This window comes from Lynx rufus, unplaced genomic scaffold, assembly GCF_022079265.1.
Source record: "Lynx rufus isolate CCGP_SWC_20201006 ecotype Redwood Valley unplaced genomic scaffold, mLynRuf1.p SCAF_47, whole genome shotgun sequence".
NCBI classification, from domain to species: Eukaryota; Metazoa; Chordata; class Mammalia; order Carnivora; family Felidae; genus Lynx; species Lynx rufus.
The window spans coordinates 272,511-294,333 of record NW_025814864.1 but is presented as its reverse complement, the minus strand read 5'-3'; the positions used below and the strand labels follow the sequence as shown (position 1 = coordinate 294,333).

The following is a 21,823-nucleotide window of genomic DNA, read 5'->3' as shown; positions in this document are numbered from 1 at the left end:
ACCACAGAAATCACACGCCCCTGACACTTCTCCATAATCGTGGAATAAAAATATTAAGAGTAAAGAAAGCAGGGAGCCTGGGTGGCTCAGTGGGTTAAGCGGCCGACTTCGGCTCAGGTCATGATCTCGCGGTCCGTGAGTTCAAGCCCGGCGTCGGGCTCTGTGCTGACAGCTCAGAGCCTGGAGCCTCAGGTTCTGTGTCTCCCTTTCTCTCTGACCCTCCCCCGCTCATGCTCTGTCTCTGTCTCTCAAAAAATAAATAAACATTTAAGAAAAAGAGGGGCGCCTGGGTGGCTCAGTCGGTTAAGCGGCCGACTTCGGCTCAGGTCATGATCTCGCGGTCCGTGAGTTCAAGCCCGGCGTCGGGCTCTGTGCTGACAGCTCAGAGCCTGGAGCCTCAGGTTCTGTGTCTCCCTTTCTCTCTGACCCTCCCCCGCTCATGCTCTGTCTCTGTCTCTCAAAAAATAAATAAACATTTAAGAAAAAGAGGGGCGCCTGGGTGGCTCAGTCGGTTAAGCGGCCGACTTCGGCTCAGGTCATGATCTCGCGGTCCGTGAGTTCAAGCCCGGCGTCGGGCTCTGTGCTGACAGCTCAGAGCCTGGAGCCTCAGGTTCTGTGTCTCCCTTTCTCTCTGACCCTCCCCCGCTCATGCTCTGTCTCTGTCTCTCAAAAAATAAATAAACATTTAAGAAAAAGAGGGGCGCCTGGGTGGCTCAGTCGGTTAAGCGGCCGACTTCGGCTCAGGTCATGATCTCGCGGTCCGTGAGTTCAAGCCGGGCGTGGGGCTCTGTGATGACAGCTCAGAGCCTGGAGCCTCAGGTTCTGTGTCTCCCTTTCTCTCTGACCCTCCCCCGTTCATGCTCTGTCTCTCTCTGTCTCAAAAATAAATAAACATTAAAAAAAAAAAGAGTAAAGAAAGCATTTGCAAAACATGAAATTACTGGCCTGTCTCCATTCATACGCATCACAAGTACTCGTAACGAGTCCCCTCAGGTCTGAGTGCTCAGGGTGCGTGGCCGGCCGCGCTAGTACAGGAGAGGGGGTGACGGAGTGGCCCCCGCCAGGTGGCGCCCTCCGCTCTGCGGCAGCCCGAGGGACCGTCCTGCCCCCACGCCAGCAAGGTGACAGACCCTGCGGGGACACACGTCTCCGCACTAATGAGAGCCAGCCGGGATGCGTGGCAGTCCCAGCGGAGACTGGATTTCTACTTTCTTTCTTCCCTGATACTAGTGACCCACTGGGAGCGAAGGGACAGTCCTGTGCTTGATTTGACAGCGGGGCCACCGGACCCTCCTGGTGTTCAGGGTTCCGGGCACGTGGCCGCTTCAGTTTCCTACTGTCCCTGTGGCCATTGAACCGACGTGAGGGCACTGGCTGTCCCGTTTCCAGAACCGCCCCTGGGTCCTAAGGGCAGGGTCCACGCACACGTTACTCTAACAGGCCTGCGCGTGTCCCCCCCCCCCCTCCCCGCCCCCCCGCGTCAGAGAGCCGGTCGTCCCGGGACGCGTGCGATTGAAGCCGCTCCCAGCAAAGCCACGCCTGGGGCTCCGCTAGGTCGCGCGCTTTGTGGGGGAAGTAGCGCCGGGGGCGCGGGCTCCAGGGGGCGCGGCCCCGGGACGCGCGCGCGCTTTGTGGCGGGACCTGCCGGGGTAGGAGCGCCGGGGGCGCGGGCTCCAGGGGGCGCGCACGGCCCGGCAGGGCGGGGGGGGGGGGGGGTCGCGTACCCGCGCGGCGCACAGGTCCTGCGGCTTGGTGGACAGGTTCTGCGGCATCTCTCGGCAGCGCGTGGACAGGTTGAGGATGGCCGTGGCGGCCATGTGCGCCGCCTCCATGTCGTGCGCGTAGTCGAAGCTGCTCTTGCTGCACGTGCTGCTGGCGCTGCTTCCGCCCCCGCAGCTCAGGTTGCTGCTGCTGCTGGGCGCGTAGCTGCTGGTGGTGCTGCTGCTGGGGCTGGCGTTCTTGCAGTACCGCTTCGCTGGGGAGACACGGGGACAGGGGTGACTCGGGTCCCCGCCAACGGGGCGACGGCAGAGCGGGGCCCCGCGCCCCGCCACCCGCACCGCTGCCCTCCCGCCGGCCCGGGGCACACCCGCGCCAGCGGCGGGGGAGGGGGCCGATCGGTGGAGAAAAGCCCACGTGGCCTTTCCCCTGTGACCCTGGGAAGTTGGCGGGGACAGAGCCGGGTGTGGGGGGCGGGGCGGCAGGGGAGACGCACGCGCCTCTCTGGCAGGCCACACGTGGCTGCGGTGGCCACCACCCGGTCCATTTAGAGGCGCACACCTGGTTAGGATTGGGTCCCCTGATGTCAGGGCGTGGCCAGCGCGCCGGCCTGCTCGAGCCTGGAGGAGGGGTGTCCCGGTCATGACTGCCCATGGGCTCAGGGGGGCCACGGGGACCCCACAGACCTCATGGCTCCAGAGACTGGCCGCTCCTTCCGGCCGGGAGGGGCCTCAGTGGCCACCTGGGGCTCGCTGTCTTGTGTGCAACCGCACAGCCTGGTGGGGGCCTGTGTGCTTTGGGGGGTGGCCGTCTGGCTGAGCATGAGGGACCAAAACACCCCTTTCCTCAGGAAAAGCCTGGTCCCGTGATTCTAATAAAGGGCCACACGGAGGAACCAGCAATGTCAAGGGACAGACGATGGCACAGGCCGTGGGCTGAGCCCAAGGTGAGCAGGGCAGGGCGGCCACGTGCATGCCCCACACTGGCCCTCCTCCTCGTCGGGACGGCCTCCTGTCACCTGCAGGGAGCCTGGCTCCCAGGATGCCCTGGTGAACAACCCGCGCCACCCACGGCTCAGCCACTTGGGAGCAAGTGTTGCTTTTGTTCGTTCGGAATCTCTGGCACGCGGGTGGGAAAACGTTTGTGGGTTATTCGTCCGGGCCCTGTGGCCATTGCCAGGGGCGGCAGAGCCACACAGGCTGTCTGTCCACCTGCAGGCTGTCAGATCTCCCCCGGGGTCCTGGGCGGTGAGGGGTCACGCAGGGCGAAGCTGGGGGCGCGGGAGATGCCCGCGGTCCTCTCCCTCACGGGGTCCTGCGCTCCGTCCTCGAGCGGCTCTTTCCCGACCCACCCGCACGTTTGCGCGTCCTTTCCAAAGCGACTCGGCCGGCTCTCCCCGCGTGTCCAGCGCTGGCAGCAGCGGTCCGTACCTGGAGCCGCTCTCTGCGGAGGACACGCGCAGCGCTTTCCTCCCGGAGGGAGGGGCACACCCGGCGATGTGACCAACGGACCCCCCCTCCCGCACCGGCACGGTCGGTCATCGTGAGCAATGGCACGAGGGTGCCCAGAACACCTCATTCGGATACAAGTGGCAGAATAAAGAAGGCCTCACGGTTGAGAACTTGCAACTTTGGACCGAAGGCCACTTTCATCTCGTCCCCGGGTCGCACAGCGACGCTGGCAGAGAGCACGCGGGCCCTGGGGTGCGGAGGGCCACCAGGCCCCCCCACGGCCCCCACCGCGAGTCACAGAGCCGCTGCACAGACAGGTGGCCGTTTGAAGTCCCCTTGCGTGGGCCAGAGGGTGACTGCACGCACTCGGACCCGGCACGAGAGCGGGCCAGCTCTCTCTCCTCGAGGACTCGTCACACACCTGTTGGCGTGTCTGCGGTGTGACCTTCCTTCCTCTTTCTTCTGCGAAGGCAGCTTGTCTAAGCAGAAGACGGCACAGTGGGTGCCAGTGCCCTGGGGGGCTGAGGCAGCAATGCAGGGGCACCCGACAGAGACCCTCCCTGGAGAGACAGCCCCCCGTGCCAGACCTGAGCATCAGGCACAGGGAACCACGTGACACAGCAGCTTGGGGTACGCTCTGCCTGGGCTGAAGTCGTGGCTTTACACCATTTACAATTTTGACACAAAAACGGGACTATCGGGGCGCCTGGGGGGCTCAGTCGGTTGAGCAGCTGACTTCGGCTCGGGTCATGATCTCACGGCACCTGAGTCGGAGCCCCGGTCGGGCTCGCTGTTTTCAGGGTGGAGCCTGCTTGGGACTCCCTCTCTCTCTGCCCCTTCTCTGCTCACGCTGTCTCAAAAATAAACAAAAATAAGGATATAAAAATTGTAGGAGAAATGAAATAGTATTTATCAGGGTTCCTGTCCCTAGCGAGGGTTAGCCGCTGGCTCAGGAAAGAAATGTGGTGCACGTACGTGAGAGAAAAGGCCACTTTGGGGTGAAAGGAGCAAATTTCAATTTCTGAAAGAAAGTAAGCAGGACACGTGTTCATACGGCAAATGGCAGCAAACTTTTGGGAAAGTGCGTGTACCGCAGCAAACGTTGGAATCTTGAATTCTGGGGTCAGGCAGAATCCTAGCCGTGACTGACCTGGGGGCCACCTGCCGATGGGCCTGACGCAGGAGAAGTCCTGGGGCAGGCACCCACGTCATGTGCGGCCTCCTACTCAACGTGACCCCTCCTTCCTCCTTTCATTCAAAACGAAAACAAGAGTGTGGACTTCAAGTCTTCCGGGTAACGTGGCTCCTACTCGTAGGATGCTCGCAAAGCCGGCGACACTGACCGCTGACCACGACCAAATGCGCTCCCCTTCCCAGTCAGCAGACAGAATCTGTCAGTGTCCCTCCGCGTGTCGGCCTGTCACTGGAGGTTATGGGGTGCACACTTTCCCACGAGACTGCCATCACCACGCGCGGCAACCGCGGCAGCCAGCCAGGCCCCACCCCGCGTTGAGACCCCTCTTCAAGGATTCTGCCCTCTCTGGCGGGACAAAGAAAGACTCCGCGGGATTTTTACTGACTAAATATGACAAGTTGGAAAGTAAAAGCAACCAGCTTCCAACGAGAGCCTTCTTGTGACCCTGTGCTAAGTGAGTGCCTCCTTCCTCCAGGAATGCCCACCTTCTGATGTATTGACACAAGGGAACAGACCGATGCGTCCTTACGAAAACCAGACATAAAGAGCCTAGTCCAGACGTTCGCCTCCTGAGGCTTCACCCGCGGGCTGGGAGCCGGCAGCCGGCAGCCTGGTTGGGTTCAGGCATCCGCACACCCTGATTCACGGCGCTGACTCTCACAGTGTCCACGTAAGTCGGCGTCGTCTTGAGCGCGTGGAGACAGACGCAGAGGATACGCGGGAAAGGAGCTTTTTGGCGAGAACCCGCTAGAGGAGGTCTGCCCGTCATTCGCTCACGTTACTTAAAGCATCGGATCCCAGTCGGGACTCTCCATTTTCCCGCTCACCCATGCAGTCAGGTGGTGCTCTCTGCATGGCTCCGGTCTGCCCGGCCGGCCCCGGCACTGTGAGGTTTGAATCGGGACGGGCGCTTCCGGTCCAGTGGGAAGATCAGCTGTTTACCCTGAACTGCCACGGGTGGGGCCCAGAGCTGCGTGTGGGCCGAGGACAGTTGTCCGGTTCTGCACAAGCGACCTCGTGAAGTTAGGAGGAGGGCTGATTAGTGCCGGCCGGGTCGAGTCAGAGCGCTGAGAGCCTGAGAGGCCCTGGGAGCGACGGGCCCTGGGGCAGCCCGCGGCCAGGCGCCGGCAGGACGGGGGCCTTCCGGGGAGAGCTGGCTGGGGGCAGCAGCGAGGAGGCCTGGAGGGCCCGGCTCCTGAGGATTCACCCCAGACGGCCGTCCAAGCAGCTCCGCCAGCCGGGGGGCCCAGGCAGGGTGGAAGGCGGGAGGTTGAGCACATTGGGGTGGTACTGAGTCTGAGGAGCAAAGAGAAAGTCCAGTCGATCACTAAGCGCTTAGCTTGGAGGATTTGGGAGTTGGCAACGATACAAAGGGAGGCTCGTGGTGGGAGCCCGCGGGGGCTCTGGCGACTATGGGTTTGGACAGAGCTTGGGGCCGTGAGAAGTTGCCCAGAGACAAGAGTGGAGATGTCTTAGCCTGGGGTTGGCAGCTGTTCCTGTAAAACACCGGACAGTAGTCGAGGTGTCATGGGCCCCACGGTCTCCGGCAGAAGCACTCAGCTCTGCCGTTGTGCGAAAGCGGTCACGGGCCAAACAGATGAGGGTGGCCAGGGGCCCGTACAGCTTTACCTATGAATGCCGAAATTTGAATGTCACATGATTTTTAGATGTCACAAATTCTTCCTTTCCCCCCAACAATTTAAACATATTAGAGCCATTCTCAGCTCATGGTAACAAACAGGTAAGGGGAGATGCCAGCCTGGTGCCCATGGGAGAGGGCAGGGCCGACACACATGTGCAGGAGCCCCACATTCTTTCCCACTTTCCCTCCTTGAATGCCCTGTACGTAGACTTTCAAGCCTTATGAGAGAGAACCCCAAGCTCCTTGGCACAGTGGGTGATACACAGCCATCTCGTCGCCCTCTCCACAGTTGCCTGTTCCTACTTTCAGGCACCTTGCCAGGCCACTGGCCATTCCTACCAGCCCATGGGGCTTCTGTCTTTGTATAACTTCTACTCAAGCTCATGATCAAGCGTAAGGTTTGCCACTTCAATAAAGCTCATGCTAATTCCTCCAGAATGGATTCCTTCCTTCACTGCCTGCATGAGTGTGTGTTTCACTGCCTTCCATTTGTTCTCAAGCTCTTCCTTGAAACTTGACATCCAGAGGGAAAGAAGAGATAGATAGATGATACATGATAGACAGATGAGTGGATGAATGTGGATGGATGGATGGATGGACGGATGAATGGATGGATGGATAGACGAATGGATGGATGGATGGATGGATGAACAGACGGATGGATGGATGGATGAACAAACTGATGGATGGATGGGTGGATGGGTGGATAGACAGATAGAAAGACAGATAACAACTAGCCAGTGTCTGGAAGAATGCAGGCAACTACATCAATGTGTGTTGAGTGTTTTTGATCACAGGTGGTGGGACCTAAGTCATGATATCCAAACACTGGAGAGAAAGGTCCTACTCTTTTTTCCTGTTTGGCATTTCCATGGTCCTGCCCCTTCCTCCCACATGTTATGCTTCCCCTCACAATAGGCTCATTTCATGGTTATTCTTCAAGAGCAATGACTCAATTCTCTGCACCTGCAGCAAGTCCCAGGGAGGACGCTCTTGTAGGGACCACAGACTACAGTTGCTCTGTGGTGCAAAGGTCCAGGGAAGGCTCTTCTCAGCTCTATCCCATCAAGAAAACTGACCTGTCTCATCCTTAATGGGCACTTTCTTTGATGTTTTAAAAGTCTGTCAGATGAATCTAGTGTAAGGAAAACATGGAGTCACCGATGCTTTTCTTGGTAAATTGTGGTGAAAGACTGCCTTTCTTTTGCTTTTTTCTCCTTTCTTAAAGACGTAATATTGAAGTTTTTCTTCTGTATTCTTGCTTCTTTGTGGGCCAGCTGAAGAGCATGGCTCAGCCCTGGGGTTTCCGACAACAGGTGTTTTCAGGGTCGGTGAGAATGAATGCCAACGATCGAATGTCTGTCCAACTCTCTAGAGCTGTCAGCCAATTCTCACAACAGCTCTGTGAGGTCCATGGGGTGGACCACTAACTCACGAACTAACCACTAACACCCAGGAAGATTATCTGCCCCACACCACGCAGCTCCTAAACGGAACAGCCGAGAATACGCCCAAGTAGGTTTGACTTCTGGTGCAGGAAAATGTTCTCTACTGGTCGTGACCTCACCCAAAGTGCAACCATAACTATGAGGTTAAGGAAATCAGGCCACACATAACAACAGGTGTGGCAAGCAGGTGCGGGAAGACAGGCTTCCAGAGGAACTCCTTCTCCAGTCACCGTGAGATGTCACTGAATCGGAAATCGTGTAAGCGGAACCCTGATGATGTGGGTTCAGTTTTTTTGATCCTTCCTTTGCAATCACATGGATAAAATTCTCACAAACCAGAAATTGGCAAATCATTTGGATAAAATAAACAGAACAAAAATAACTATTTTCTGTTATACCCTAAGACACTCCGTTTTCTCCACCTACATTTTTCTTCCTCTACGTTGAGAATCGATACGCACGAGGATAATCAATATGCAACACATCTAGGAAATACTAAATTTCATTCACTATGCATATTAATTGTTATTAAGGCAAAGAATGACTACCATAACTTAGAAACATGCGCTGCTGCATGAATTGTAAAGAGGTTTTGGAACTCCCCAAGCGTTCAATCGAAATGAACTTTTTTGTGTGCTGTGATTTTAATTAAAGATCTTTTTCAGAGAGGAGTTAAAAGATCTTTAAAGGCCCATCTCCTTGCCTCCACTACAGAACACCAAGATAAGACTTATAAGTCATCAGAACTCCTATAACCCACATCTTAGTCGGAAACGCTTGCCAACTCGGTCCATATATATCCTAGAATTCCAAGCAGAGTCGCGGTCGGATAAATACGTGGTGTCAGAGAAACGCAGCGGTCCCTCTCTGGTTCAACGACTTACCATGTTAGCAGTGGGGACCGAAGGCAACTAGTTCACGCCCCTGGCGGAGGGCCCAGAACCCGCGAGAGGAAGGAAGCTGCCCCCTCCTGAGGAGGTGGCATCTCATCTGTTCTACCTGCTCTTTGTTTCTGGCGGATGTGTGGTCGCTAGGTCACAGGGGGCGGCCCTGCCTGGCCCCACTCGCGGTGGAGGAACAGGCCAGGGCCGGTGCCTGCTGGAAAGAGGCTGGGTGACACCGGTAGAAATCGTGTGCCCTTGGATGCACCTTGGAATCACTGGCAACTTAGAAAATGTCACCACACAGGCAGCGCCCCCGGGGATTCCGGTCTAATCGGTCTGGGGTGCATCCCAGACAATAGAAGTTTTAAAATCTCCCCAGATGAATCTAATGTGCATCCAAGGTTGAGATGACTGCAGAGTGCTGGTGCTGGGGGCTACTTCCGGCTCTCCCAGGCTTCTCTGCGTTGGGGCCATCGACTAGAGGAAGTTCATGAACCTAAGGACGCGGCAGCAGCACAGCCGAATGCAGACCGGCCAAAGGCTCGCTCTGTCCGCATCTGAAAGGGGCCAGAATGCGTTGCCTTGGAAACCCCGAGGGAAGGGCGGCTTTCTCCCTCCCGCAGGGCTCCCGCTCACCCACACCCGTGAGCACACAGGTGCGCCCAGGTGGGCATGCTTTTCTTTGGTACCCAAGGGACCACATGCTCGACCAGTGTGCAGGGAACGGATAGACACAACAACAACATTATTAACGGCAAGCGTGACTCTCGTGTATAAGAGTGTGCACCTCCTACCATCATATCCTTTGGGGGATATATCCCTGGTTTGCACCTTGGGGGCTATGGCCCGCTTGCCGTAAGTATGGCTGTCGTAACTGTTGTACTCAAACGAGGTCTTGGAATATTTCTCTAGCTCTTTGGCCAGGTTGGAGCGAGGCGTGGTCGTGGGGACGTTGTTTCTGTAGCCGTAGTGAGGGATCTCGAGCTGCTTGACAAAGCACATTGGCCTACGAGCAAACAAGAGATAACCGGTAGTTTACTTTCTCGCGGCGGCAGGGAAGACACGGTTCACATCGAAACGAGGACACGTTGCTCAAATCCCACCTTCCCGAGCACAGACCACATGTGCCGGGATTTTATAGCACCGCATAAGCCATCTGCTGACTTTCAACACGCCAATAAAGAGAACGAAAGCAAGACCTTTAACTTTTCCCCTTATTTCTTTTTTGGAGTCCTAGCCGGCTTGATGAACATGGGAAAGACCTCACTTCCTTTTCCCAGTGGCTTCAAAGAGTCACAGCAAAGGAGGTGGGCTAGTAAGACCTTTTCCTCAAAGGAATAAGCGGAGGGGCGCCTGGGGGGCTCAGTTGGGCGTCTGACTTCGGCTCAGGTCGTGATCTCACAGCCCGTGAGTTCGAGCCCCGCATTGGGCTCGCTGCTGTCAGTGCAGAGCCTGCTTTGGACCCTCTGTCTCCCTCTTTCTCTTCCCCTTCCCCGCTTGTGCTCTCCCTCTCTCCTCTCTCCCCCCACCTCTGTCTCTCAAAAATAAAAACAAGCATTTTAAAAAAAGAAGAAATCAGGGAAATATGAGGTGAAAGGGTAGTATTTGCTCAAAGACTAAGCTATTACAAGTTTTTTGATAAGCTTCATCTTTATCTTTTCAAATATTGGGCACAGGGGCACCTGGGTGGCTCAGTCGGTTAAGTGTCCTACTTCGGCTCAGGTCGTGATCTCGCGGCGCATGAGTTCGAGCCCCGCGTCGGGCTCTGTGCTGCCAGCTTGGAGCCTGGAGCCTGCTTTGGATTCTGTGTCTCCCTCGCTCTCTGCCCCTCCCCCGCTCATGCTCTGTCTCTGTCTCTCAAAAAATAAATAAACATTTAAGAAAAAGAGGGGCGCCTGGGTGGCTCAGTCGGTTAAGCGGCCGACTTTGGCTCAGGTCACGATCTCACGGTCCGTGAGTTTGAGCCCCGTGTCGGGCTCTGTGCTGACAGCTCAGAGCCTGGAGCCTGTTTCAGATTCTGTGCCTCCTTCTCTCTCTGACCCTCCCCTGTTCACGCTCTGTCTCAAAAATAAATAAACATTAAAAAAAATTAAAAAAAAACATTTAAGAAAAAGAATAAGCGGAAATTAGAGACATACCCTTAGGGACATGGGCTGACGCAAAACCGGATGTTAAAACAGAGCATGTGATGTGTTTTGACAAACACCAGCCTGTGCCTCCCGTGCTTTTATGGGTAGTCGTTCAGCTTTCCAGACTCTCGAATGAAGTATTTATTTTTTTTTTTTTTTTAATTTTTTTTTTTCAACGTTTATTTTATTTTTGGGACAGAGAGAGACAGAGCATGAACGGGGGAGGGGCAGAGAGAGAGGGAGACACAGAATCGGAAACAGGCTCCAGGCTCTGAGCCATCAGCCCAGAGCCTGATGCGGGGCTCGAACTCACGGACCGCGAGATCGTGACCTGGCGGAAGTCGGACGCTTAACCGACTGCGCCACCCAGGCGCCCCTCGAATGAAGTATTTAAATGGAGACGCACTCAGTTCCATAGGCTCATCACTATTCTGCCTTGTGCTGTGCGTGTGCGTGCATGTGTGTGCCCACCTATTTCCTGATCTCATGGGTGGGATTTTTAAACTGTTTTGGGACATCACTTCAGATTTACAGGCAAGTTGTGCAGAGGACTCCTTGCATTCTTCACTCAGCCCCCCATCATGCTAGTATGTTACCAGATCATCAACACATTTATTTTGGTTTCATTAATTCAGCGTCTTCTCGTCAAATTAACGAAATAATGTGGTGATTCGTGGAACGCCTGTTATTGGAGGCCCTTTTCCAGGTAACGCTTGGAGGTGCAGAAGTGAATAAAACTCGTGGCCTTGTCTTCCAAGAGCAGCAGAGTGTGACATTAGTTTATGAGTCGAGGTGTGAGGTCAGCTGTCCAGGTGGGTGAGTGGTCCAGGGGCACAAGTGCAGGGGTGAGAGGGGAGAGGCAGGTGCGGCGACAGCATCACTGGGGGCTCTTGGGAGGCGGGTAGCATGGGGCCGGGGGAATCTGCTCTGCCTAGGGGGCAAGGCGGGGAAGCGTGGTCCCCAAACCTTCAAAAGTCTAGGCCCAGCTCAGAAGCAGCGGCGCCTGGAGCAGAGGCATCGGAGAGAAGGTGGCACTTGGTGACGGACAGAGGCTGTGACGGAGGCCGGCCCCCGCGGCCGGGGAGTGGAAAACTGGGACAGAACTGGAAACACTAAGCCCTCCTGTTGGACACTCTGCTTGAAGACTTTTCAACTCTTAGCTAAGTAAGTGTAGGTTTAAGCGATCTCTTTCCTCCCTTCCTGTCTCTTCCCTCGCCCACTGAGTGAGCATCCCCGCATGGAGACACCACAGGGAGCGCAAAGGTGGCCCACCTGGGAACCAGGTCCCCCAGATCGTGCTCCTAACTGGGACGTCAGTGCCTGCGGTGAGCCGTCGGGAGCTGGGGAGCACGGGGAGCCCCGGAGGCCTGGCCCGTTTGCCAGCCTGGAGTTAACGCCTCTGGAGAGAGCCCCCAGTCCCCACGGCCCGGGCTGGCTCCCCGGTGTCTCCCGCTATGGTGGCTGAGGGTCCTTCCCTCTGTGGCCCCTCCTCGCCAGGCCCAGCCTGGGCATGTAAAGAAAGCCTACAGATGCACCATTTGTGGCCCACAGTCGTCTCCTCAGGAGGACGGGGCCCGAGGGGGCAGCCATTCGCCCCCTGTCTGCTTTACCTTCTGGGAAGAGGGCACACGGAGAGGTCTAGAAGGATGCACACCAACATTTGTGGAGGGCTTGTTTCTAAATAGCGGGATTATAAATGATTTTTATTTTTCTTATTTTTGTCTATTTCAGTATTTCTCATTTTCCATAAAGACTTTAACTTTTCTATTGAGGGACAAAAGGGTGTTTAACGACTGTGGTAAAATCCCTTCAGAATGCTTCAAAATAATACACAACAAAACCAAGCAGGTGTTCAGGCCATTTGAACAGTGATTTTTTTCCAGGTGATTTATCCCAAAGAAAGAATTGGTAATTGAACAGAATCAAAACTGTGTGTGTGTGTGTGTGTGTGTGTGTGCGTGTGCACACATGCGCACGAACCTATTGCTTCCTCTTTAACAGCAAGACTTGGAACCAACCTAAATGCCTCCGAGGGAGCACCTGTTTTCTGTGCCAGTGACCTCCCACTGGAGAAGGTCTGAAGCCACCACGGCCACCAGGGCCGCCTTTGTAAGGACACGGGGCGTGTTCCCACTACCACGTCCAATGAAGAGTCAGAATCCCCGATGATGGCCACACAACCCGGGGTGTGCGGGGAGCAAGCGGAAATGAGCTGGTGGGTGGGTCCCGTCTGGGATGAAGTTTTCTCTCTCCACCCCCTCCCGAGAATCCTTCTTTTCTAAACTTAAGAAAACAGTGGGTGGGGGCGCCTGGGGGCGGGGCTCAGTCGGTTGAACGTCAGACTTTGGCTCCAGTCATGGTCTCACGGTCTGTGAGTTCGAGCCGCGCGTCGGGCTCTGTGCTGACGGCACGGAGCCTGCTTGGGATTCTCTCTCTCCCCCTCTCTCTGCACCTCCCCCGCTTCTGCTCTCTCTCTCTCTCTCTCTCTCTCTCTCAAAATACATAAACATTAAAAAATCACAAAAGAAAACAGTGGGCTGGACCAGGTGATCTCTGAGGTCTTCCTGCTTGGACCATCAGGGACTGAGCGGGTTCACGTGAGTCGCTTGGCCGCTGTCGGGTTCTCAGTCGGGTGGCTGAGGGTAGAAGGCCCCCTGAGGGCTCCCGTGCGGAGAACGGCTTCCGCACCCACCGGGAGGGGTGCCGGGCTGCGGGCTGGCCTCCCGCCCTCTCGCCCACATTAAGATAAAACCACTTCGGGTGACTGTCTCATTCACGTGTAGAGCTCCCCTCCCTGCCCCCACATTCAGAGAGTCACCGAATACTTTCAAGGCCGGAAAGAAAACCAGAACCAACCCTGTCCACCGACAGCAGGCGGACGGAGGCCCCGACCACCGAAGCGACCCCCTGCCCTCACACAGCCCTGCGGGCGAGGGGTGGGCCGGGGGCTCGGCTCTTTTACCCGCACCGGTGACCGCGTGCCCGCCTGCCGCGGCGTGAGCCCGCCCGCCCGGTCCGGACCCCCACATGGCCTGGCGTGCTGGGCACGCGCGGCTCTCACGAGGCGACGCGCTCGGCATCTGGTACCTTAGCACGCGGTCTGAGGCCTGGTTGGACTTGGACACATCGCAGCTCTGGTGCTTCTCCTGGGCCTTTGCCAGTTTCTCCGCGGCAGCAATAGGACATCCAGAGAGGCTGCAAGGACAGAGAGGGGGCTGAGCTGTCTCCTCCAGCGGCTTCACGGCACACCGACCCCGTGACCACCTCCCCCTCTCCCCTGGTCGGCGCGAGAAGGCTTCAGCGCGGGTTCCCACACCTGCCGTGGGATTTCCTGATGGGACGGGTTAGAGAGCAACAACTGCGGCTGCACCTTGCACGGGCTCCTCTGGGTCTCCGGTGGACGGTGCTGAGGGCCAGGCCGTGCACCAAGGGCACGCAATCCTTTCCAGTGACAGCAAGCCAAGTTCCGTGTCATTCAAGAGTACAGGAGCGAGTTGAAATTTCAGACACAGATTCCATTCCGGGATGTTTCTGGAGACGAGGATCTAGCCGTCTGGGCCGGATGAGCCCAAGAACGGCAGGTCTCTGACCGGCACCAGAAGGCGAGCTCTCGGCTGACCCCGTGAGCGCCACCGACCCCAGCGCTCTGGTTTGTCACTGACCAGCTCGTTCACGCCCTCCCCGGGGGACGAATGGCATTGGGGAGGAAGCAGGATAGTCTCTAGGACCACCTTTCAGTGGGTTTTGGAACTAAATGCTCATGGAAGAGACGGCAGGTTGGCTCTCTTGTGTTTGGGCTTATTCCTCATGAACTCACCGTGTCTATTCTTTGTGTGTCTGCATATGTATCTACACACATGTGCGGACGCTCACCCCACGTGTGCGTCACGTCTCAAAAATACACGACCCCGCCCAGGTTTGAGGAGGGGGCTGATATTGTAAAGACCATATGGAACAGTGCTCGGCGTGAACTGAACCGACCTACTGATCATCCCTTTCTTCGGCAGACTGAGGCCTGGAGGATCTCTGAGGGCACAGGGTCGTGATTGGTTTCATGGTAAACTTCACACAAGTAACAACATTTACCAGTCAGGCAAGCAGAGATTAAGATGAAACTCATAACCGTTTCCTCCACTTAGGCATAATTGTACGTGCGCTTTTGAAGCTGAAAGTATAGGCCATGAGGCGGACCGTAACAGAATCACTCCGCTATTGATAAAGAAGTATTTGATATGATCTGAATATCACGAGCAACTTGGTAAAAGTCAGAACAGGGGAGGAAAGAGAATTGGAACTTGTCAGAGCAAAAGTGTGATTCCGGGTACGCCTACGTACCTGGCTCACGGTCGCGCCAAATGCCCCCCAACTAGCGCTTTTGGACACTTGATAGTGTTTTCTGTCCACACCGTGTCCACACTGATGACTGGGGTTTCGGCAGAGTTTTAGGGGCAACTCGGTTGGGTCGCAGACCCCCCAGCCTTGGTGCGCTGGAACCCTTCCCTGCACGGTGCGCACAGGAGAGCTTCTCCCCACCCGCGAGGGTAGCTGAGCGTTCCCCACAGAGGGCTGTGGATCCGTTCCTCACACCAAGGAGGGCGCCTTCTAGAGGACGCAGGACGAATGAGCGGAACAAGTAAAAAAGTCCACGCTTCGAAAACGGTTCTGCGGATTTGCTTCCCCATGCACCATGCACCAGTACCCTCCGCTCCCAGAGAGCGACCCAGGAGGGGGAGGGGTGCAGGGGCGCACTCCCTCCCGAGGGACGGGGATGGGGCTGTCGGGGAGCCGCCTTCCCCGCAGCGTGGGGCGCAGGACGCTTTGCTTACCTTCTGTGCGAGTTTCTGTTGCTATTTACATGCCCTCGCCCTGTGCAGCCCGGAGTAGGACACTTGAGAACATTCTCATGCATGGCAAGAACTTGACAAGGGAGAGGCAGAGAAGACAGCCCAGCGTTAAAACACAGAAATGGTCCGGATACGAGTACGCGATCATTTTAACAAAGGCTGGGTTGGTTCACAATGGACAGTCCTACACACACTTGTGATGGGCATGGTCGGGAACACACACGTGGAAAGAAGAAGGTTCTCTCAACCTTAGTGTAGTGGGCATGCAGAGCAGGGAGCGCTGGGCGGGGGCCGTGGGGGTGGGGAGCGTTCCAGATGGGGCAGGGAAGCAGGGCCTCCCTACATCTCCTGCGCGTCAGCCCTGAACATCGGTTGGCCATGTAACAGCACATACACTGGTGATTTGTAAGACACGCCTGTACTCTCTGGAATCACATGGTATTTATTAAGAAGGTGGTCACCGGTGAATAGAGAAACCCAAGCCTGATTTTTAAATAAAATGGATTAAATAATGACTTTTCATCTGAGAATCAAGTATTTTGTTATTCTTCCAATGGAATGAGCTAGAATAGTAAGTGAAGTCAGCACGGAGACACGGCAGGATGTGGTTCGGCAGCACCAGGAGTCAAGCGGCCCGTTGCTGGGACACAGCGTTTGCGTTTACACGTGTCGGGAACAGGCCCTGACAGTTTGCCTATGTCATCCTCTGTCTGGTCCTCCGTGAGCGGCCGCTACTCTGGGGAAGCGGGAGGGGGTGACAGGTGCCGGTGGGAAGCCAGGAGGACTGAGCCACAGCACCTGCCCCCACACAACCGTCCGCTTCGAGGCAGCAAGACCGGGGGCGCTTTCCCGGCCAGCGAGGTTCACCCCGCGGTCGAACCACGGAAAGCAAAGTCTGCCCGAACTACTTCTCTATTTTCTACAACTTTCCTCTTTCTCTAGAACGATCTCTCTCTTCCCTGACGTTTACATGCTATTCCCATAAGACACTGTTCTACTGGAGCCTACGAGAGCCTCCTCACTCCTGGCCTGTTTCTCGAAAAGGGAGTATATTTTGGTTTCATCTTTACGGTCTCACGGCTCCCGCGTCATCTGGACGTCCGCTCAGCGCTCGGTAAGCACCGACCTGACAAGGGTGAGTCAGCCTTAGGCTCCTTGTGTGCTGGGGAGCTGGCCAGAGTGGGGTGTCAGGAGGCCTTCTCCCCGGGCACCCCTGCACCCCCACCCCGCCTATAACCCCCCACCGTGTCCTCTGAGCACAAGGAGGCTCCTCCTGCCCCTTCTCTCCTCCACTTGGCACAGGGCATCCCCACCCCCGTCTATGAGGACTCCGCCCCCTCCCCCCGCACCCCCCCCCCCCCGGCCAGTCTCCCAGCTTGGGTGCTCCCCTCCCAACCCAAGGCTTCCTTCTGTGCTCCTCCCTGGCCCCAGGCCTCCACTCCCCGCCAGGGCCTGGGTTCACCCACATCAGTCTTTATTCAGTAGGGTGCTCCCGTCTTCCTGTTACAACATCACGCGCACTCTTCCCAATGTCCTCTTTCCTGTCTGTTTATCCACACTTGCCACAGCTGGGTCCTCACGGCAGATAGCAGACCCCTCCGTGCTGGTCTGCAGCTCGGTCTTGCCCGCTGCGTGCGGCCTGGACCCCTCCCCAGCCAGCGGTCGGGGGGACGGCCGCCCTCTGCTGCCCCCCCTTCTGCCCCAAATCCTGTTCCCGTCCCAGGATCCTGTGCTCCTGCCGCCCCCAACCCCCATCCCCCCTCGCTCTGCCCCTGCTCCTGTCCCCACTCCTGTCCTGCTCCTGTCCCCTCCTGTGCTCCTTTGGTCACGGCGAGTGCCCTCCAGGTCGTCAGGACCCACCACTCCCTTACTGTATCCCCAGGACTGAGGCTGAAGGTCAGATGCCTTCCATCATCCCTCGTATACTCTCACTTCATTTACAAAAAGGAGCCTGGTTGTTATAAGGTGTGTGTGAGCTCTTAAGCCTGACTTAAGAGCTCCCCTTACCCTCCCCTGCTCCTGCCCTCCCCTGCTCCTGTCCCCACTCCTGTCCCCACCCTGAGCCCCCTCCTGTGCTCCTGCTGCCCCCTCCCCCGCTGCACCCCCATGTTCCTCAGACTTGTGTTGCATCCACGGTTCCCGCTCTTCCCCGCCGCCCTCTGCCCTCCCTTAAGTGTCAGCGACAGGTTTTGCTTAAGCCTGGTGACCCCGGGGTCTGGCCCCCCGACACGTGCGGATCTTTCCAGAACAACCATGCTCTCCTGGCTGCTTGTATCCGCTCTTCCTCGGCCCCACGGTCTACACACTCGTGTCCCAAACTCCTGTTTTTGGCTCCTGTCCATTTCCGCTTTATGTCTCCTCTCCAGGCAATTTCATTCCCGGTTTCCAGCAGCATGGCTGGGAAAAGAGGCTGGGGAGCCGCCTGTGTACCTGACCCTGGACCCTCCTCCAGGCAGCCTGTGGCAGTGCCACCCAGCGCTTCCAGGGAAGATGGCAAATCCGAGCCTCTGTTCCTTCTGTTACATGGGGCCCTGTTTCCCCATCACATCTACTCCTGGAGTCCGTGTTCTTACGTGCCAGGCGGGAGTTCTCGGCGTCACCCCCACCCCCTCCCTCTCCCCTCCTGCACGCCAGCCTGTGTCCGGAACGCGTCTTGAACTTGTCCCAGACCCTCCCTCCCTGGCCACTGCCTCCGTCACGCCTGGTCTCCCGCGTGGACTACCGCAACAGCCTTCGGACAAGCCGTGGACCCCTTCTCTCTCCCTCAGGACCGGCTCAAGTGCGACCCCGGTGAAGCCTGCGGGCCCTTGGGAAGTCTGATGTCTCAGGTGTGAGTCACCCACTGTCTTGAGCACGCGGCTGTCCTTGGCTGGGCTGGGGCTCTTGGAGGGCCAGAACCGTGTCCCATAAGTGGGATGTCCTCGTGTTCCTAGCACAGCGTGCTGCAAACTGGGGTGTGCGACACTCTAATGCCTTCGGCTGGACAGAAAGGATGATTAGGGGAGCCTAGCCAAGGAAAAACCGGAAAAAACACCTAAAAACTAAAAAAATAAGACATGCCCTTTGAGGAGTCTCATGTTTTTCTTTTAAAGTTTTTATGATTCTACAAAGAGCTATACACAAGTATTTAGAAACAGCTTCCTACAGATGCTCTGGAAGGCGTTTGGGAGACGGGTGTCGAGCAGACCTCCGGCCTCCTCCCGGCAGAGGTGAGCCCAGGTGCGGGCTGACCCGTGGTCTGTGGGAGCACGTACACCACGCAGCCGGTCGGGGCGCAGCCCCCGTCTCTACTACATGTAGGCTCTTCCTGTGAAAACGAGTAGCGTGGAGAATTTCTCAGCCACGGAAGGGAACTGATTTTCCACTTCGGAGGCGAAAACGTGTGCCTTCGGGAAAAGTCGCGTCAGGAGCCTCTCTGTACCTAAGACAACGCGTGCCACGATGTCCTCGTGCCCCAAGCTGGGGATAAGGAAAGTGGGGTGTGGAGGGCCCGTGGCTGGCCCGGTGTCTCAGCTCGTGGGGACTGGGGCAGGAGCAGCAAAGCCAGGCCTCGGCAGAAACACAAGCTTGGGGTTCCGACAGGTAGAGTCTCCAACTCAGCCCTGCTCCCTGCTCAGGCGGGTTAGTACCTGTGCAGATCGGGGTCGGCCAGACACCGCGCTAATCCCCCAGGAAGAGAGGGTGAGGGCATCGGCTCCCCACTTTCCTCATCTGGGAAACAGGGGCTCGCCAGGGAGTGAGGGAGGCAGGGAGGCTGGAGTGCGCGGAGAGGCCGGCACGGACGGTGCTCAGACAGGAAGCCGCTGCGGTCAGACCATGCTGTCTCCCTGCTCATGTAACACACGGGCACGGCCATGCACTCGAATTCGTTTCTTTCCATACCCTTCAGGTTTGCTCACAAGGCCGTTACAAGAAACACGGGCTGCTTACTTTCAGTAGCCGTTTGAAAACCTGGAGGCACAGTAGTTTCTAAAAAGATTTCATCGGAAAATGTTCAGCCAAACCCGTTTTCTAAGCCTCAGCGACTACCCTGAATTTCTCTTTGTTCTGACAGATTTGTGTCTCAAGAATTCCAAAGTTACCCATTTTAATGGGACAACCCTCAAAAACTCCTCTGAACCGTCACCTGGTCATCCTGACGAATGTCGGCCAAGCGATTTCATTTTCCCTGCTAGAAACTGTGTCTCAGCTAATGAGGAAAATCCTTCACATACCTTAGGCTCAAAATCGGGATCTTAAACTCATGTTGTCATTTCTGAAAATGGGCCTTTTCCCCTGAGCAATCAATTCTAATTGTATTTAAATAGCTGGCATACTTTATGTGCTGAGAGGAAGATAAACAGAGAAGGTGCATACCGTTTCGGTCCCGAATTAAATTTAGTTGTGTTCGTAGATAAATTGCACACTCTCACAACCTAACTCATTAAAAGGAATGCGTAAGATCTAGACCCACCCGATTTTAGCCTCCATAGCTAAGGTTTTGTTGTGTGGAAAAGTTGGGGTAGCTGTGACACGAGACAGACTCTGGACAAGCAAAATGCAGTAAGATACGAAAACAAATATGGGTTCGTATAGACAGAAGTCTACGTAACTGGGCGAGAGGAGGCTCTGGGACCTTTCTCTCGGGGACTCATAGGAGGTTAGCCTTGCAGGGGGCGGTGGTCTTAGAGACCATCTCAGTCCACTGCTATGATTTCTGAGAGATGCGGGGACAAGTCACTTGCCCGAGGGCCCGAGCGAGTCAGAAATGGAAGCGGAGTGGAGTCCCGGCTGGTGAGCTGCCGTCCTGGGCCACCACGGAGCAGGAGTGACCGGGCCTCGAAGGGGCCGCCAGTCCTGGCCGAGCGGCCCGTCAACACAGGGGAGGGCCAGGGAGACAAGGTTGGGCTGCACTGAGATGGAAATGACAGAGGCACGTGGGGTGACACAAACAGATCCCCGGGGCTGTGCTCCCACGGGTGTTGGCGAAACACGGACTTACTTTCCGGAGGGACCCTATCTTTGTGCGGGCATCCAGACAAACTGCGGTGATGTGGGTAAAGCCCGGTTACGTGGCCAGTTCCGTCACACCCCGGGGTGGGACACTTGCTCTCTTTCTTTTCTGCTCTCGAGGGATCTAAAAGCGACAACAGGTGTCAAGAGAATGAATTTCTTTACCCATTGAAGACAAATGTGATAAATTAACAACCTGAAGAGACCTTGACAAATAAAGAAAAAAAGCAGGTGTCAGGGGACAGGCTGTGACATAGACTTTTGCGTAGGTAGTTCTGTGGTTTTGGGTGATTTTTTTGACCTGAAACACTGCAATCATGAATCATAAAATAATTTACTTTCTATGAGATAAAAAAAAGACTAGCCCTACCGTAGCTCCTGATTAATTGCTTTCCCGTGTGTTACATGATAAGCTGTGTTGCTCAAAGAAATCAACGTAAATACTGATGGGACAGTGACCTTCTCAGAGAGCAAAACCGCCCAGCGACCCTCAACAATCGCTCTGTGAAATCCAACCAGGGGGCACAATGCCGTTAAAACACTGCTCAGTGCAGCGTCTGTCTCTTCTGGTGCTCTAATCGGATACACTACTAGGTGCAAAATTTTACTGGTGGTGGAATTTTTTTATCTTTATTTTTTTTTAACTTGCAACGATGTTCCATAGCACACCAATTCAGAGACTTTTCTGAAAAGAAGCTGAACTCTTAGAAGGCACTGTAAGCAAATGACCAGAATGGTGGAAATCCCACCCGATGGGGGTGATGGGCAATAAAAAATGTTTCAGAAGCTGCTGGAGCAACCATTTCTTTTGATTTCTTCATCTGTCCTTGGAACCAGAGGAAGGATCTTACGATGCTGTGCATGCGTACACAAAATTAAGAGGGAATGGTTTTATACAGCCCTGTTGGCTCTCTGCAGGGAGGCGCAGAGCAGACCTTTGGTCAAAACTTGAACGCCAGATGCCAGAAATGCAATGCTATTGTTAATAAAATTATTTCTCTATCCAGAATTGACCACAGCTCATCAATGTGCAGAAATATTTCTAAGATAAAGCTCAGACCAAATAGTAATATAAGTGTGCAAAAAAATTATTTTTGAGTCAGTTTTTGAAAACCGGTTGCACAGATCATCAACAGAGAGTGACTACGGTGGTTCGGCCCAGGGAGTGTGTGCTTAACATTTCTTTAGGGGTGTAACACTTTTCTATCCGTGGCTGATTAACCGGGCCAATAGTGACAGCTAGAAAATACATGCTTGGTTCAAGTTTTTTGAATTCTGATGGACTTTCTTCTTAAGTCATTCATGTGAACTTGAAACGGACACAGGAGTCACAGGAATATGTAAACGCTTTTACGTTTGTATAAAAGGCTCACCTCCCCCCCTTCCTTTTTTAAGCTAGCATTTTAACCTAGGTAATACATCTTTCAGGTCCTGGATCGCTAAACGGGGGCTGCTGTTGACGGGCCTGTATCCTGGATGCAACTGTCAGCTACTTCCTACAGGTGTCGAAGATCACGGT

General features: G+C 55.6%; 1 protein-coding gene across 4 annotated transcripts in view; it reads right to left on the bottom strand.

Moving 5' to 3' along the window:
- Positions 1-21,823, bottom strand: part of MYT1L (myelin transcription factor 1 like) — a 145,982-nt gene that overhangs the window by 71,057 nt on the left and 53,102 nt on the right. For all 4 annotated transcript variants that reach the window (XM_047098342.1, XM_047098344.1, XM_047098343.1 and 1 more), the window contains exons 6-10: positions 20,294-20,428; positions 15,295-15,385; positions 13,556-13,663; positions 9,134-9,345; positions 1,725-1,975 (exon numbers count right to left, since the gene is read on the bottom strand). In XM_047098342.1, coding sequence (XP_046954298.1) covers positions 1,725-1,975; positions 9,134-9,345; positions 13,556-13,663; positions 15,295-15,385; positions 20,294-20,428 — 797 coding nt within the window. The remainder of the gene's footprint in view (positions 1-1,724; positions 1,976-9,133; positions 9,346-13,555; positions 13,664-15,294; positions 15,386-20,293; positions 20,429-21,823) is intronic.